This window comes from Amblyomma mixtum, chromosome 5 (genome assembly GCF_055824585.1).
Source record: "Amblyomma mixtum isolate Tamu chromosome 5, ASM5582458v1, whole genome shotgun sequence".
NCBI classification, from domain to species: domain Eukaryota; kingdom Metazoa; phylum Arthropoda; class Arachnida; order Ixodida; family Ixodidae; genus Amblyomma; species Amblyomma mixtum.
Genome location: NC_143016.1, coordinates 147,989,540 through 148,005,404, shown reverse-complemented (window position 1 = coordinate 148,005,404; position 15,865 = coordinate 147,989,540). Strand labels below are relative to the sequence as shown.

General features: G+C 43.7%; 1 protein-coding gene across 1 annotated transcript in view; it reads right to left on the bottom strand.

The window, feature by feature from the left end:
- LOC149344113 (alkaline phosphatase, tissue-nonspecific isozyme-like) overlaps positions 1-15,865 on the bottom strand; it is a 47,498-nt gene that overhangs the window by 23,633 nt on the left and 8,000 nt on the right. The window contains exon 3 of the mRNA XM_089546155.1: positions 3,782-4,015. Within this exon, the coding sequence (XP_089402281.1) occupies positions 3,782-4,015 (234 nt within the window). The remainder of the gene's footprint in view (positions 1-3,781; positions 4,016-15,865) is intronic.

Here is a 15,865-nt window from a genome sequence, read left to right as displayed (position 1 = left end):
AGGCCGACTGTGTCCTCAGGAAGGCCTACAAGATCGCTTTGCACCTACCCAGGAACGCATCAAACGAAAAACTGCTCCAGCTCGGAGTCAGCAACACCTTCGACGAGCTCGCAGAGGCTCAAACGGGTGCACAACTGGTTAGACTCAGAGGCTCCCCCACAGGAAGGGCGCTCCTGAAGAGGTTGGGTCGGAACACCGGTGGTCTGGCTGACAGATACACAGAAGTACCAGACGACCTCAGAAGGACTTTCAATGTAGGGCCATTGCCTAAAAACATGGATCCCAACTTACACGAGGAGAGGCGGAGGGCTAGGGCCGAGCAGATGGACAAAAGGCTAGGCCGATCCGAAAACACACTATATACGGACGCTTCTATGTACGCAAGCGTAGAGAAGCGCACAGCCGCTGTAGTGGTAGTCAATGGTACAGGGGAAATGACCTCCTGCGCTTCAGTGGGAGTGTCGGGGATAGCGGAGGCCGAAGAGATTGCCGTCGCGCTGGCGGTAGCCGAAGGCTATAGAAGAGGCCGCTCCCTGAACATTCTAACGGACTCGAAAGAAACATGCAAGAGTTATACGAAGGGCAACATTAGCGGCATCGCCCTTAGGATCATCGGCGAGGCGGCAGCTTCCGCTGGAAAAACGCCTATACAGCATATCATCTGGGTGCCAGCTCACGCAGGCGTAGCAGGAAACGAAAGGGCGGACAGCCTGGCTCGAGGGCTCACTTACCGAGCAGGCTTATCGGACGCCCCGGAGTTACGGCTACTCACGTGCGAGGGAGGCTACGCAGAGACCCTACAACTTTATAGGGGAACTAGATTGAGGTATCCACCACCACACAGAGCACTGACTAGGGAAGAGGCTGTAGGATGGCGTAGGCTACAGACGAACACTTTTCCTAACCTGTACATATACAGCAAAATGTCACCAACGCAATTCAGATCAGACTGTCCCTGGTGCGGCGGTACACCTACACTCTATCACATTACCTGGGAGTGCGAAAGAAACATAGCATTCCACAATTATCAAACACCGAGTGAGGAGCAATGGGAGAGCTGTCTCTCCAGCAGCGAGCTCGAGGTCCAGAGGGCCTTGGTACAGCACGCTGTTGAAGCGGCACGACTCAGTGGAGCCCTGGACTGAGGGCCCACCCTTGCACGAAGACTCAAGTCGCCAGCGCCCAAGCAGGACGACCAAGAAGTCTTCATCTCCGCGAATCTCTTGAAAGAGCAATAAAAGTTTTCTCTCTCTCTCTCTCAGGTGCTCACTTTCAGGTCTCCATTATTAATGCTGACCCTAAGCGGTATCATTCCACGTCTCATTAGAGGAAAGCTGACCCAGACAAACGCTTCTCGCGCCTACTTGCTTGTGTCTTTGTCCTCACGGTGATTCAGTGGCTCTGGTGTTCGGCTGCTGGTCACAAGGCTTCCGGATGGAATCCCGGCCGCAGTAGCCACTTTTACATGCAGGCGAAATGCAAAAACTACCATGTGTGTGCGATGTTTGTGCGTTGAAATTACCCCAAGTAGTCGATTCAGGAAGTTAATTTCATATGCCACAGTGCTTATACGGTGCATCTCTTTTTTACTGTAAATGTCACTGTCTTGCGGTCTACTGCTGAAGTCAAGCGACAGTGTGATGGCGTCACCGAATAGCTCATGGACGCCGACGGACGGCGGCTGGTATATGGACATATAAGCTTTACGCCTTAAAATCTCCTCCTGCTTTAAAGAAACATAGTGCACAGTCCTACCGCAGATTGCGATTTTCAGTACCTGATCAAGCCTAATCTAGCCCAGAACCCACACAGCTGTTTGAATTTTTGCTGGTTCAATGATGATGTATTGCCTATTTTCAAAAATGTAAGCCACGGTGCAGAGCGCCGCGAGCTAGACCAAAAAGAATCGGCGCGCGCTGAACGACGTCGTTTGCTGCATTGAGACTGTGGTTTGCCGCACATTCAGCCGTAGTTTCACAGGTTTGTTGTAAAAATATATTGTAGCAGCTCTGGCGCATGCATGCTTGCACACTAACAACATACAAGTACCGCTGAGTGTTTTTTTCATGAGTGCTGCAGTGCCAGCAGTACAGAGAGAGCTTGCGAAAGAAAATTTGCACATTGTAGCCGAACGCTTGCTGGATCATAGTATCGCAGTTACTATCGGACACGCAGCCGATATTTCTGAAGAGATAGTTCACCTTGAATTTAAATGTCGATGCATGCAAGTCCAACATTCTTCGACAAAAATTATGAAAATTAAAAACAGTAAGATGCTGGTATAGAAATATTGAAGGTAGTGGTCGATACTTCCGATATGTAGCAAAAATCATTCTTTTATAGTGTTACCATCACTCGCGTCGAGCAGTTAAGAGTGCCACTGAAAACCATTGGGGAACACTTTTTACGATAGCAAAAATATTGGCAACCAAAATAATGCAAGCCTGCCGACGGGAGATCTGCGGTTATATTGAATGCTACAGTGTAATCTCGCAATATATGAAAGAATTGCGCTCATAACCTTTAGCTGGTCCTATGTAATACCGCCATACTGGACGAATTGAGGTCTCCCCTCTAGGTTGTGAAAATCGTTCGTAGCCTTCGTTGTGTACACAGGAGTGAGCTACCACTTCTGAAGTAGATTTACTTTTAATTCCCTGAATTGAGCGGAAAGCCTGTATGACACACAATATGTTCTGGAAGAGCTATAAAGGCGCAAGTACGCTAGTATTTAATTGAATTTATTACCGCACTGATTGTTATATAAAGCAGTAGGGTTGATAATAGTACTTAAAGTACGAAGTGTGATTACAAAAAATGATTTATTAAAGCACTGCCTATGGCGACTGAATTTCGATGGAGGCGAAATTCTAGAGCCCCGAGTACTTTGCGATGTCAGTGCACGTTAAATAACCCCAGATGATCGAAATTTCCGGAGCCCTTCACTACGGCGTCTCTCATGGCCTGAGTTGCATGGGGACATTAAACCCCATAAACTAAACTAAACCTATAGTAACACCGACAAGTAGTAGCGTCACAGTGAGAGCTACTGGCTTCCGTAAAAATTCAAGGCGGCACTTTGTTGGCCTAAAGTGCGGTGAGGCGAAAGCCCTAAGCGCGGTGTTGCTGCTTGTGTCACTGATGTGTGGTTAAGATGTTAAGCTTCGCCTATAAGAGTGGAACCCGACAGCGTCTTGCAACGCTGCCAGGGAGTCCATAGAACGCCATCGCCCATTCGGCTCTACGCCTTGCTCGTCGGTAAATTGGTTTTTGAGGAAAGGAAATGTATCTGTCTCCCATATCTCAGTGGACACTTGAACCTCGCCGTAAGGGAATGGAGGAAGATGGGAGTGAACGAAGACACCGTATTCACTAGACGCGCCTTTGTTCATTTCAAACCATTGAGCTGGCATGGCGGCGTGGTTAGCGTGCTCGTCTCACACACCGGAGACCCTGGTTCAATTCCCCAACCCGACCAATTTCTTACTCGGTTTTATTTATTTATCTGCTCTGACTGGAAAGGCTAATTAAGCTTATTGGTTCAGCAATTAACTAACTCAGTCCCGCTCACTTGGAGCGTCGCTATACGATCCCTTTAATTGGTTGCATGGTTACCAGTCAAAGTACAATTGGCCCCGATTGAAATTCGCGCACTGTGACGTCATGACCATTTCGACCAATTAAAGAGCGTGACATTTCTGTTGACAACTCCTGCTTACAACGATGAGGCATTAAAGGCTTTCGCCTAAAAAAAGACAAGGAAAGTCATGCGTAGAGTTACCCTCATTTCGGATACAGGGAGGTCGTAGATAAGCTGCTGCGTAATGTCCTTGGCATTGCATCCCTTGGGAACGGACTCCTGCCACATGCGGTCGCCCACGTGCGCATAGGCCCCCGCTGGGGAGGCGTCAGTTACCATCGAGGTAGTAACGATGCCTGTCCACATGCCGGCATCCTGAGCCCACTTCATGATGCTGTGCACGTACGCTGTGGTATCGTTGTGGCATTGCTCCGCCTGTTACGACGAAAAATCGCGAAGTACTGACTTGTTTTTTAAAACAGTCAGCCTAATTCATCATCATCATCAGCCTGACTATGCCTACTGCATGCAGAACGCAAGCTTTCCCACATATCTCTCCAATTAATCCTGTTCTGTTCAAGCTGCCGCCACCGTTGCCCCGCAAATTTCTCAATCTCATCCGCCCACCTAAATTTCGGCGCCCCCCGCTACGCTTGCGTTCCCTTAAAATCCAGTCCATTACACTGAAAGACAATCGCTTATCCTGCCTTCGCATTACATGCCCTACTCAAGCCCACCCACTTCCTCCACTTGATTTCAACTAGGATATCATTAACTCTTGTCCTCTACCTCTTCCTATCTCCTAACGTTACACCTATCAATTTTCTTTCCATAGCTCTCTGCGTTGTCCTTAACTTAAGCTGAACCCTTTTTGTTATCCTCAACGTTCCTGCCCCATAGGTAAGTAGCGGTAAGATGCAGCTTTTAGATAATCTTGAGGGATACTGAGAAACTGCCATTCATATATGAGAGAACCTGTAAATGATTTATGCATGTGGCGCGAAGGCAAGATATTAAGAACGGGACAACGGGAGTCAGAGGGATACTTTTCTTGTTCTATCACTTGGAACTCCGGTTTCAAAATGATATGTTAAACTGAGCTATTAGGTGCATAAGTGCTCAGTTTCTCTTGAGTACCTATCTTTTTTCTACCTCGAACTATTCGCTGATCAGCTCCTATTCGTTTTAGATATCGGTGTAGCTTTGATCGTTGAATAACTGCTACGAAATATAATGACTCTCCTAAGGAACACGTCTCACAACAGTACACAGGCACATCGCGCGTGTTAAGATGGCATCTGGGACCGCATTCTATACGGACCTATCTGGAGTGGATATCCATTTTCCATCTCATTTAGGTTGACGTCCGTATGACAGCACCATCAGGCGAAAGTTGAAAGCGGCCACTCACACAGTTCATGAGGTAGCGGGTCCCGATGTCGACGATAGCCCCTTCCCTCCCCCCCCTCCCCTACTGACCGCATGCACCAGTTAACGATTGGCTGTGATGATGCAGCCAATGAGCCATTGGACCGGGCGCTGTCCGCGGACGCTTGACAGTCACGGCCACGTCAGCGAACAGTCACCAATGGCAGAGACCAAATGAATCCGAAATGGGAAATGGAGAAACAGATCGTTATAAATATGGCCCTCACATTTTTAGAGACTATACGGCGATTTCAAGCCAATACAAGGCCAGTCACTCTGCGGAACCATCCTCGCAAAGATCTAGCGTTTGCGTTTAACGGTGATAACTGTCCTAATACAGCAAAGGAATTTGATCGATGATTTCAACGAAAAGTGGGTAACTCGTGTTGACCTCTTGTGTGAACTTTATTCACTGTGCTTAACAGCCAGGAATTTTGCAAGAGCCTCATTCTAATCATGTTGCCCAAGATATAACTTAAATGTTCTGTCGTACAATTGTGACAACCACACTTCGTTTTGTTACTTAGACTCCTGCCGTTGCGAAATAGCGGCCTCTGCTGTGACAAAAGCGACAGCTAAATATTAAGGCGGAAGCCTTTAATGTCTCATCGTTGTAAGCAGCAGTTGTCGACAGAAAATGTCACGCTTTTCAATTGGTGGAAACGGTCGTGACGTCACAGTGCGGGAATTTCAAACGGGGCCAATTGTACTTTGGCTAGTAACCATGCAACCAATTGAAGGGATCGTATAGTGATGCTCCAAGTAAGTGGGACTGAGCTTAGTTAATTGCTTAATTACCCAATTAACCTAATTAGCTTTACTGCTCAGGCCATATAAATAAACAAAACCGATTAAGAAATTGGTCGAGCTCAGGAATCGAACCCCGGTCTTCGGCGTGAGAGAAGAGCATGCTATCCACTCTGCCATGCCAGCTCGATGGTTTGGAATGAACAAAGGCGCGTCTAGTGAATACGGTGTCTTCACTCACTCTGATCCTCCTCCATTCCCTTCCGGCTAGGTTTAGGTGTGCACCGACAAATGAGAGACAGATACATTTCCTTTCCTCAAAAACCAATTTACCGACGAGCGAGGCGTAGAACCGAATGGGCGATGGCGTTCTATGGACTCCTTGGCAGAGTTGCAAGACGCTGTCGCGTTCCACTCTTAGGGGCGAAGCTTAACATCTTAACCACACATCAGGCGTCGGGTTTACATGAATGCGACAAAAGTCGACTCCAGATGACTTTTTGAGGGAAAGGGCAGGTTTTGAAAAGGAAAGGCGCGACTGGCCCTCTACTCTCTTCATCGACGTCTTTGTACTTTCCCTCGAAAAGCGGACTGGAGTCGACTTCTGTCGCATTCATGTAAACGTGGCTAGTGACCACACTTTAGGTCAAAAAAGTGCCCCCCTGAATTTTGTGAGACAGTTACTGCGTAATTTCCTTTCCTCAAATACAATTTTCATTTTCTTCATTACGGCTCCTCTTTATCTATCTTCTTTCACTCCCACTTCCTCGCTTGCTCTACGGTGCGGTTCAGGTGTCCACCGAGATGACAGAGAATTACTGCGCCATTTCCTTTCCTCAAAAAGCGTTGCGTTCAAAGGGCAAGGCATCCGCCGAAACGGGTGGGGGGGTTCCGTGGACTACCTGGCAGCGCTACAACGCGCTGTCGCGTTCCACTGCTAAAGGCGAAGCTTAAGCGTAATTAATTAGCAGTTAATTAGTATTCAGGCATTAATCAGTAATTAACCATTAATTAGTGATTTTTCATCGCTTAGTAATTAGTACTCAATTATATGTGACGCCACCAGTGCCACAGAAACAGCGAAAGTGGTGCGGAAAACGCTTCCGCCTCTACCCACTTTAGAGAGTCAAAGTGCCCCCTGAATTTTTACACCAGGGTTTTTGAGAGCAGCTCTTTGGCTCCTGTTCTTTGATTTCGCGGCGTCGCCGTTGTCCCACGTAGCAACCCCCGCAGCCGGGGCAACGCGCTGCTCTAGCTACGCGCGCTTCTGGTGCCATTTCTTCCGCACGCCCAAGCCGAAACGCATAGCTGCCGCCGATCGCAACTGTGAACCGCCTACCTACAAAAATAGTTTATTCTCTGCCAATTCTTTCTGAGCCATGAGCGAGGCAGCACTTATTCGGGTGAATATCTCATTCTTCTCGCTTGTAACGCCTCCCACGTCTGTGACAACGTCGCGAAATACTTGCATGGACCTCGTCTTTGAGAACCCGGCATTGGTGCTGCAAATCGAGCACATATCCATCTATTTCTCCGACCACAAAGCTTCCTTCATAACAATTAAGAACTGTTAGTGGAGTGTTTCTTGGTGCAAGTATATGTGTAAAAGTAACAAATTGTCTGCACTTGTACATACATGCCTTGCTAGCATTATTTGCCTCAATCTATCGAAAAGCTGAAACGGCTGATGACCTGCGCTCAAATTTCGCATTAGGAAGTAGCATAATTGTCAGCAAATATTTGTTGCCACGTCAATTTTATTACGATAAGGGTTACTGTTCCTACTGCATGTTTAGCTCCCAATATTCGTGATCCAGCTTCTTTTAGGACCGAAATAACAGCCATTTTTTCTAATTGCTGGCGCATCAATAACTATTGTATAATGATGTTCTTATTGTTTTATGATGAGTACTAACAGTCAGTTGGCATTGTGTAATGATGTTCTTACTGTGTAATGAGTACTAACAGTCAATCAGCATTGTATAATCATGTCATTCATGCTCCTGTTATTACCCCTATTTATGTATTCCCCCCTCACACAATACTCCACGCTTGGAGCCTGTGAGGCAACCTGAATAAATAAAACTAAATAAATAAATAAATATCACAATAATATCTGCTATAACAACAGGAAGTTTTTCTGGTATTTTTCTATCCCACCAGCAGAGTGCAGGCCGTGAACATCGATACGAGAAGACGATTCCAGGATTTTAACAGCTTGGAGCTCACAGTACCTTAGCCAATCCAGCCGGCTATATTAAGATAGAACCTCGGCATAACAATGGTGGAGGCCTGTTCACTACTCTGGCCAAGCGCATAATCACCAATACTGGCGTAGTCTGGCTTTCCCCTTTTTACCGATTAAGGTAAAAAGCAGTAAAGAGTATTAGGGAATTAGGGATTCTGAGGTCAACAGCACTTGTTCTCGCATGCAAGCTTCCATAATCACCTGGCATTATATTCTATGGTTACAATGAACTAATGCGACGCCAAGGGGGTTTAAAATAACCACAGTGACACCTCAGTATTAAGGCGAAAGCCTTTAATGCCTCATATTGTCGTGACCAAGGAATGTTAGCAAGTGTGTCCCCGTTTCGGCGTCACTGCTTAAAAAAAACTCTATCGAGGCTGGAAGTCGAACCAGGCCTTTAGGCATTTGAAGTGGAGACGCTACCACTCCGCCAAAAAGGCTCAGGGTTTTAGCATGAATAGAGGCGCCTCTAGTGAATGCAGGAGTTTCATAAATAAAATAAAATAAATTATAAAAATAACAAAAGAAACAAATACAAAAAGTACAAATAAGGTAAGGAACGGAAAAAATAAAAATAATGAATGAAAAATGAAAAACTGGTAAAAAATAAAAAACAGTGCACCAGAAAACGCTTTCGCCTTTTAGCACTTCGGAGAGCGGCAGGGACCAAAGCCTACGATGCTGTGCGTGCAGTCCGGGGCTCATCTTGCTGCTGACTTTTTTAAGAGGCCGATCAGGTGGGCTCGGATGCTTTTTATTGCCCCACTCGACTGCGTTCCTCTATCGAACCAAGCCGTCGCGAGATTGCACGAATTGTTCAAAGTTGCTTGAAAAAGGTAAAGAGAGTATATCGTGTGCTAAATGCAAGAAGGTATAGCACGCAGGTAAATATGCGGGAATGACTAAAAAAACCTTCAAAGCTTGGCACCACGCGAAATCGACCACTCGATGTGTGGCAGCTGTAAAAAGCAGGAGTCAGAAGAAGAAACATCAGAAACCAGTCAAAAGGAACTCAGTGCGGATGGAAAGGGAGAAAAGCAGAGCCAATTGAGTAATGTAACAAAAATGATTAAGGACAATAGCCAAAAGATGGTTGCAGTCTTGGGCCGACTGGAAGAGCTTCAAAGAAAGGTGGACAGACAGTGCATGACACCAGCAGGATTACAAGCATCAGTGGAACCCCCGTCGCATTAATATGATGATGTTATGGCCCCCATGCCAAGGCAAGAAAAGGATATTACAGATCTAAAAACCACATCTTAAGAGCTGATGCAAAAGATTTTAGAAAAGGACGCTGAAATTGTAACACTGAAGGAAAGCGTTTTGAGTACTGAACATTAGTCAAGGCGGAAAAACACGGAGCTGCATGACGTTCCCTATAAGCAGGGCGAAGATCTGTTCAAAGTTCTAGCGAGACTCAGTGCAAAGCTAGAAATAGCGACAGTCGAGCGTCCCTAACTAGAAGCCGTTCACAGGGTGAAAAAGCAGAAAGATAAGATACCCCAAAGAATTGTCAGGTTTAGAGACATGGTTGATCGTGGCCTCCGGATTTTGAAGAAATAGGCACTGCAGTTTGATAACATCTACATAAATGAAAACCTCACACGAGCACAACACAAGTTTTTTTGGCAGAGCAGACAGAGGGGAAGACAGCAGGGCTATGAGTTTGTCTGGATGCGGACTGGAAAAATTTTTGCAAGGCGGAAAGAAGTACTGCTGTCAACATCGCAACGGAATGTCATTTGAAAAAAATGAACTAATCTCGAAGTTCGCATCTTTCTTTTAATTGGGATTGTCATGTAAACAAGGTTTTAAAAGTAAGGTTGATGCAGGAGTTAAGTTTATTGCATATAAACATACGCAGCACAAAGAAAAACTGGGATCAGTTATGTGCTTATGTAAATAGCCGGAAAAAGAAAGACGACGCAATTGTCCTAACAGAGGTTCATCTAGAGGCAAAATGACAAAATATTTACAGCCTTGCTTACAGAACATTATTTTATTTCTGGAAGAACTTGGCTCATTAATAAAGGCATACATGAACGAGAAACAGTTCATTTCACTGGGTGATCTAAATATAGATGTAATGCAAGAGTCAAAGAGGGTAGCCAGAGACCAACTAGATCTACTGGCTGAACTTGGCTTAGTTAACCTTATTTGCTACTCTTGTTTCCTCTGTAAATTTGCTACTCTTCTTTCCTCTGTAAAACCTCATGTTATAACTGGCACTGAATCATGGCTGGATAATTCCGTTCTCAGCTCTGAAGTATTTCCCACCGGTTAAGACGCGTACCGTAGTGATCGACACTTTCATGGTGGGGGGGGTGTTCTTACTTATTGACCAATGTTTTAGCTCTTCATTAATAACAGCGCCTCTAGATGGTTGCGAGTCAGTATGGTGTAATCTTCGCCTAAACAATGGAAAGAATTTGACTATTGGCTCTGTCTACCGTCCTCCTTCCGCTACCAACCCTGACGCTTTCAGTTCGTTGTCTGAATTTCTACTCAGCTTAAAAAATGACTTTCTTTTTGGTGGGGACTTTAACATGCCTGATTTCAAATGGGTACACTACAAACCTCTTCGTGCGAATCATTCTTCATTATCTTCATCCTTTTATGAATTAATTACTACTAATGACCTATATCAGTACGTCACTGAACCTACACGAGAAACTGAGCACTCATCTTCAGTGTTAGATTTACTGCTCTGCAACCGGCCTTCAGTAGTGCGTGACACTGTGGTCATACCGGGAATAAGCGACCACAGTTGTGTTGTCGCTAATGTTCGGCATTTTCCTTATTTAATTTCAAAAGGTCGATCACGAAAGGTTTTCTTTTTTAATAAGGGAGACTATACGTCAATGAGGAACGAACTTGCGTCTTTCCTTCCTGAATTTATTGATCTTAACCAGAATTTAGATTGTAGTTCCCTTTGGGAAATATTCAAGAATAAGCTGGAATGCCTAATTGATCAATATATCCCATCTAAAAGCCTTTCCGGAAAGCGCCGCCGCGACAAACCGTGGATCACACGGCAAACCATACAGCTTATCAGGAAAAAACATCGCCTTCTAGAATCATACAAAAAAAATCGGTGCCCTGCAGTATTGCAGCCGATTCGGGCTCTTGGCAGTACACTAAAAACTGAAATTAAAGCTCTTAAGGATAGCTTTTTAAATGACTTGGGATCAGAACTGCGTAATAATCCTAAGGAATTGTGGACGTTTTTGAAACACAATGGACGTGAACAAGTCGGAATACCGAATTTAGACCATGATGGTGAAGTTATTACTAATGATGGTGATAAGGAACGCTTCTTTAATGCTTTTTTTCAGTCTTCTTTTGCGCCAATGTACTACATCGGAAAACTTCCGTTAACTCGTGAATCTGTCACTGAAACCATGTCTCAATTGATTTTTACTCACCAAGGTGTGTCAAAATTGCTTAGTGATGTCAATTCATCTTCTGCCGGTGGTCCTGATGGTATTGCTAACTTTGTTTTAAAGTCTTGCGCGAATGAAATATCTTACTACTTAGTCATCTTGTTCCGATCATCACTTAAGTCGGCGTCTCTGCCAAATGACTGGAAAAATGCTAATGCGGTACCAGTGCATAAGAGTGGTTCAAAAAGCTGTGTTGTTAATTACCGACCGATTTCTTTAACGAGTGTGTGCTGTAAAACGTTGGAGCACATAATATATAGCGCAGTCATAAAACACCTTGACTCTCATGGGTATTTTACAGAAGTTCAGCATGGCTTTAGGTCAGGTTTTTCCTGTACTACTCAGTTGCTTGAGTTTAGTAATGATCTGGTTTCTTCCTTTGACCGCGGCTCTCAAATAGATTGCGTATTTCTAGATTTTAAGAAAGCCTTCGACTCCGTACCTCATTTACTATTGTTACATAAGTTAAGTTGTCTTGGTCTGTACCCCAGTGTCATCGATTGGCTTCATTCCTATCTTCAGGGCCGCATGCAGCGTGGTTTGATTAATGCTTCGCACTCAGGTTATGTAAACGTTGCCTCAGGTGTACCTTTCTTTTCTGATTTATATCAATGATATTGTTTTGGATCTTACCTGCAAAGTTCGGCTCTATGCTGACGATTGTGTCGTTTACACTGTTGTGGAAAATTCCTCTGATGCGTTAAACCTACAGCGAAACTTGGATTCCATCCAGTCCTGGCGCTCAAAATGGCAAATGTCTTTGAATGCCACAAAATGCCAATTTGTCTCTTTCACTCGAAAGCGTTCCCCATTACAAACAAATTACTCACTACACAATGTTCCCTTGCAAAAAGTACTTGAATACAAGTACCTCGGCGTTTATTTTTCATCTAACCTAACATGGACGAGGCAAGTTGAGTACACTACATCCAAAGCCTGCAGAATGCTTAATTTCTTAAAAAGAAATTTCAATAAAGCACCGTCTAAGGTCAAACAACTCCTGTATTTCACTTACATCCGACCAATTCTTGAATACGCCTGTCCTGTATGGGACCCCAGTTTGCTTACTTATGTGATATGCTCGAGCGCGTCCAAAATAATGCTGCGAGATTTGTGTCCAATAATTACAGCTTCTCAACTAGTGTCACGTCTCTTAAAAACCACCTTGGCTGGGGTTCTTTAGCTAACCGTAGGAAACATTTGAGATTACAAATCATGCAACAAGTATATGCGCGCTTCAAAAGAAATCCGTCGGAAGATAACATGGATCAGTTAAAAAAGATTACAAAGGATATGAATGCTTCGGTCAGAGAGGCTAAATTTACCTACTTTCAGTCTTTCGACATGCGTATCCAGGATCGCCCTAAAGAATTTTGGCAGTACATAAAAAAAACAGAAAGGATGAATTGTCTATCCCGCCACTCGATCACAACGGAAGTATCGTTCATGATAATCTGGAGAAAGCCAAGTGCTTTAACACGTTTTTCAGCTCAGTTTTTTCTTCTGATGACAGCAATAGCCCTGCCGATTTTCGCCTTGCCTTGAACTGTACGGAACCCATGGAGAACATTGAATTTGATCAGCGAGGAATTGTGTCGCTCTTAGAACGCTTAAAAGATAACAGTGCCACCGGTCCGGACGGCTTACCCACGATCCTGCTCTCTTCTCGCGCTTTTGCGTTGTCAAGGTACCTTCAAATTCTTTTCACAAAGTCATTACAGGAAGGCTCCTTGCCTGATGAATGGAGGCTTGCTAATGTTGTACCTATACATAAATCGGGACCTAGGAATGTTGTTTCAAATTATCGACCAGTGTCCTTGACCAGTGTATTATGCAAAGTTTTAGAGCATGTGTTTTATACTAGTATTATGAATCATCTTAGTATACATTCATTATTAAATACTAATCAACATGGCTTTCGCAGTGGTTACTCGTGTGTCACCCAGCTTACCGAATTTGTACACGACCTGTCAAGTGCTTTAGATAAGGGATATTCTGTTGACTGTATTTTTCTAGATTTTAAGAAGGCCTTTGACGTTGTATCACATTCCTTATTAATACAAAAATTATACTGGTACAACATAAATGAGAACGTTATTAGGTGGATAAAGGAATATTTGAGCGTTAGGCGTCAATGTGTTGTTGTCAACGGGAAACAATCGCATGAGGTGGCTGTAACATCAGGGGTGCCTCAGGGATCCGTCTTGGGCCCATTACTGTTCATAATTTACATGAATGACATCTTTTCAGGTATTTCTTCATACATGCGTCTTTTTGCGGACGATTGTGTATTGTATAGAATTATTAACGATCAAAGTGACTGCGATGCATTACAACAGGATTTGTGTAAAGTGGCCCAGTGGTGTGAGAACTGGAGAATGCATATTAACTTACAAAAATCTGTACATATGTGTTTCACTAAAAAGAAGGTTCCCCATATTTTCACTTATAACATAAATAATAGCAGACTGCTTTCAGTGTTGGAATTTAAATATCTTGGTGTATATTTAACAAGTTCAATGTCTTGGCATCGTCACGTGCATTTCGTTACTGCCAAAGCCTGTCGTGTTTTAGGTTTCCTGCGACGTAACGCTAAACTTTTCCCTTTAAAGACTAAAGAACTGCTGTATAATACAAACGTTAGAAGCATACTTGAGTATGCTTGCACAGTCTGGGATCCGAAAACCTTGCTTGACGTTCAAAAGCTAGAAAGAGTTCAGAATTTGGCCGTTCGTTTTGTTTTCAATAACTATGGGCGATATTTTAGTGTAACGAGCGCGAAAAAATCTTTGGGTTGGGACTCACTTCAAAAACGTAGGAAAGTACTGCGTTTAAAATTATTTCATAATATATTTCATTCTAGAACTGGAATAGACAGAACCAAATATATAGCCAACCCTGATTACGTGTCTTTACGTAGAGATAATTCACTTAAAGTTAAAGAATACAGGTGCCGGACTGACCTTTTTAAAATGTCTTTTTTCCCCAAAACGGTTTCGGAATGGAACAAGCTGCCTGAGGAAGTAGTGTCCATATTATCAAATGATTCATTTTCTTCCATGCTGTGACATTTTTTTGTGTATAATAATTCCGTGTTCTTTCTATCTCATTGTTATCTTTTTTTTGTAACCACCTGCACGCGGTGGCATTTGTGTACTTTTTCTTCTACCCCCCCACTGTAATGCCAGCCAATGGCGCTGTGGGTATGACGATAAATAAATAAATAAATAAATAAATAAATAAAATCGCATCTATTTTGGAAAGCTGAGCATTGACAAAGACCGGTATCTGCTTCAACCTCATTTTTTTTCTAGACGAGTTGATCATCAGTGGAAGATCCGAGAGATTAAGTGTCGCACAGATGTTTATAAAACCTCGTTCTTTCCACGGACGATCAATGAGTGGAACAGGCTACCAGCCGGCGTCACTGAGTGCTGCACGGAAGGTCAATTCCGCGCATTTTTATCTGATGTGCGACGTGGCGCGCAGTTGTCTTGCGCGTGTCTTTTTCATTTCATTAGTGTTATTTTATTGGTGGAGTGTGGTTGTCTTCCTTCAGGGCATGTTTTTCCTCATCTATTAGTTGTGTGATTATATTTCTGTTATTACGTGTATCTTTCGGCCAAATGAGCAGAAGTTATTGTGTTTCCCCCCTGCAATAATGCCCTTGGGCGCTGCAGGTGTCTGTAATAAATAAATAAATAAATAAAAGAAATGCAATAGAGAGGAATTTTTAGGTTCCAAGATAACTACATAATGCATCGACCATATAGTCGTTCGCATGGCAGACAAACACTCCTCTTCAGGGGTGATTAAAATGAAACTCGCAGATCACTACTTTGTGGCACTAGTAACTATGATAAAAACTTACAACCACGAAGGCAATGCGAAGATAAGACCTATAACCAGAAAAATTTTAGGCAGCAGGAATGTAGACAATGCAATTCAGAACACAAACTGAGATGCTATATTATCTCTTGATCGAATGAAGTTGTATAATAATTTTCTTACAAACCTTTACCTAATATACGCGGCATCATATAAATCGGTCAACATTAAACAAAGAAAAACAGACAACTACTGGATAACGCAGGAAATCATGAAGTTATGCTACTTAAAGGATAAAGCTTGGCAGAACTGTAGAAAGAACTCTAAAAACACCGCACTTAGGCAAGGATTTCGCACATTGCGAAATCTGGTATCAGCGAAAACACGACTGGCTAAAAAAAGATATTTATCCTAGCAGTTTGCACTGAACAGGAACGATGGGAAAAAGACATGGAAATTAGCAAACAGTTTAATGGGCCGAGTGAAACAGGCTACGCTTTAGGAGATGATCGAAAAAAACTTTGCGAAGGAAGACACACAGTCATTCTGTGAAGTGTTTAACGAGCAATTCGTTCACGCGACATATGT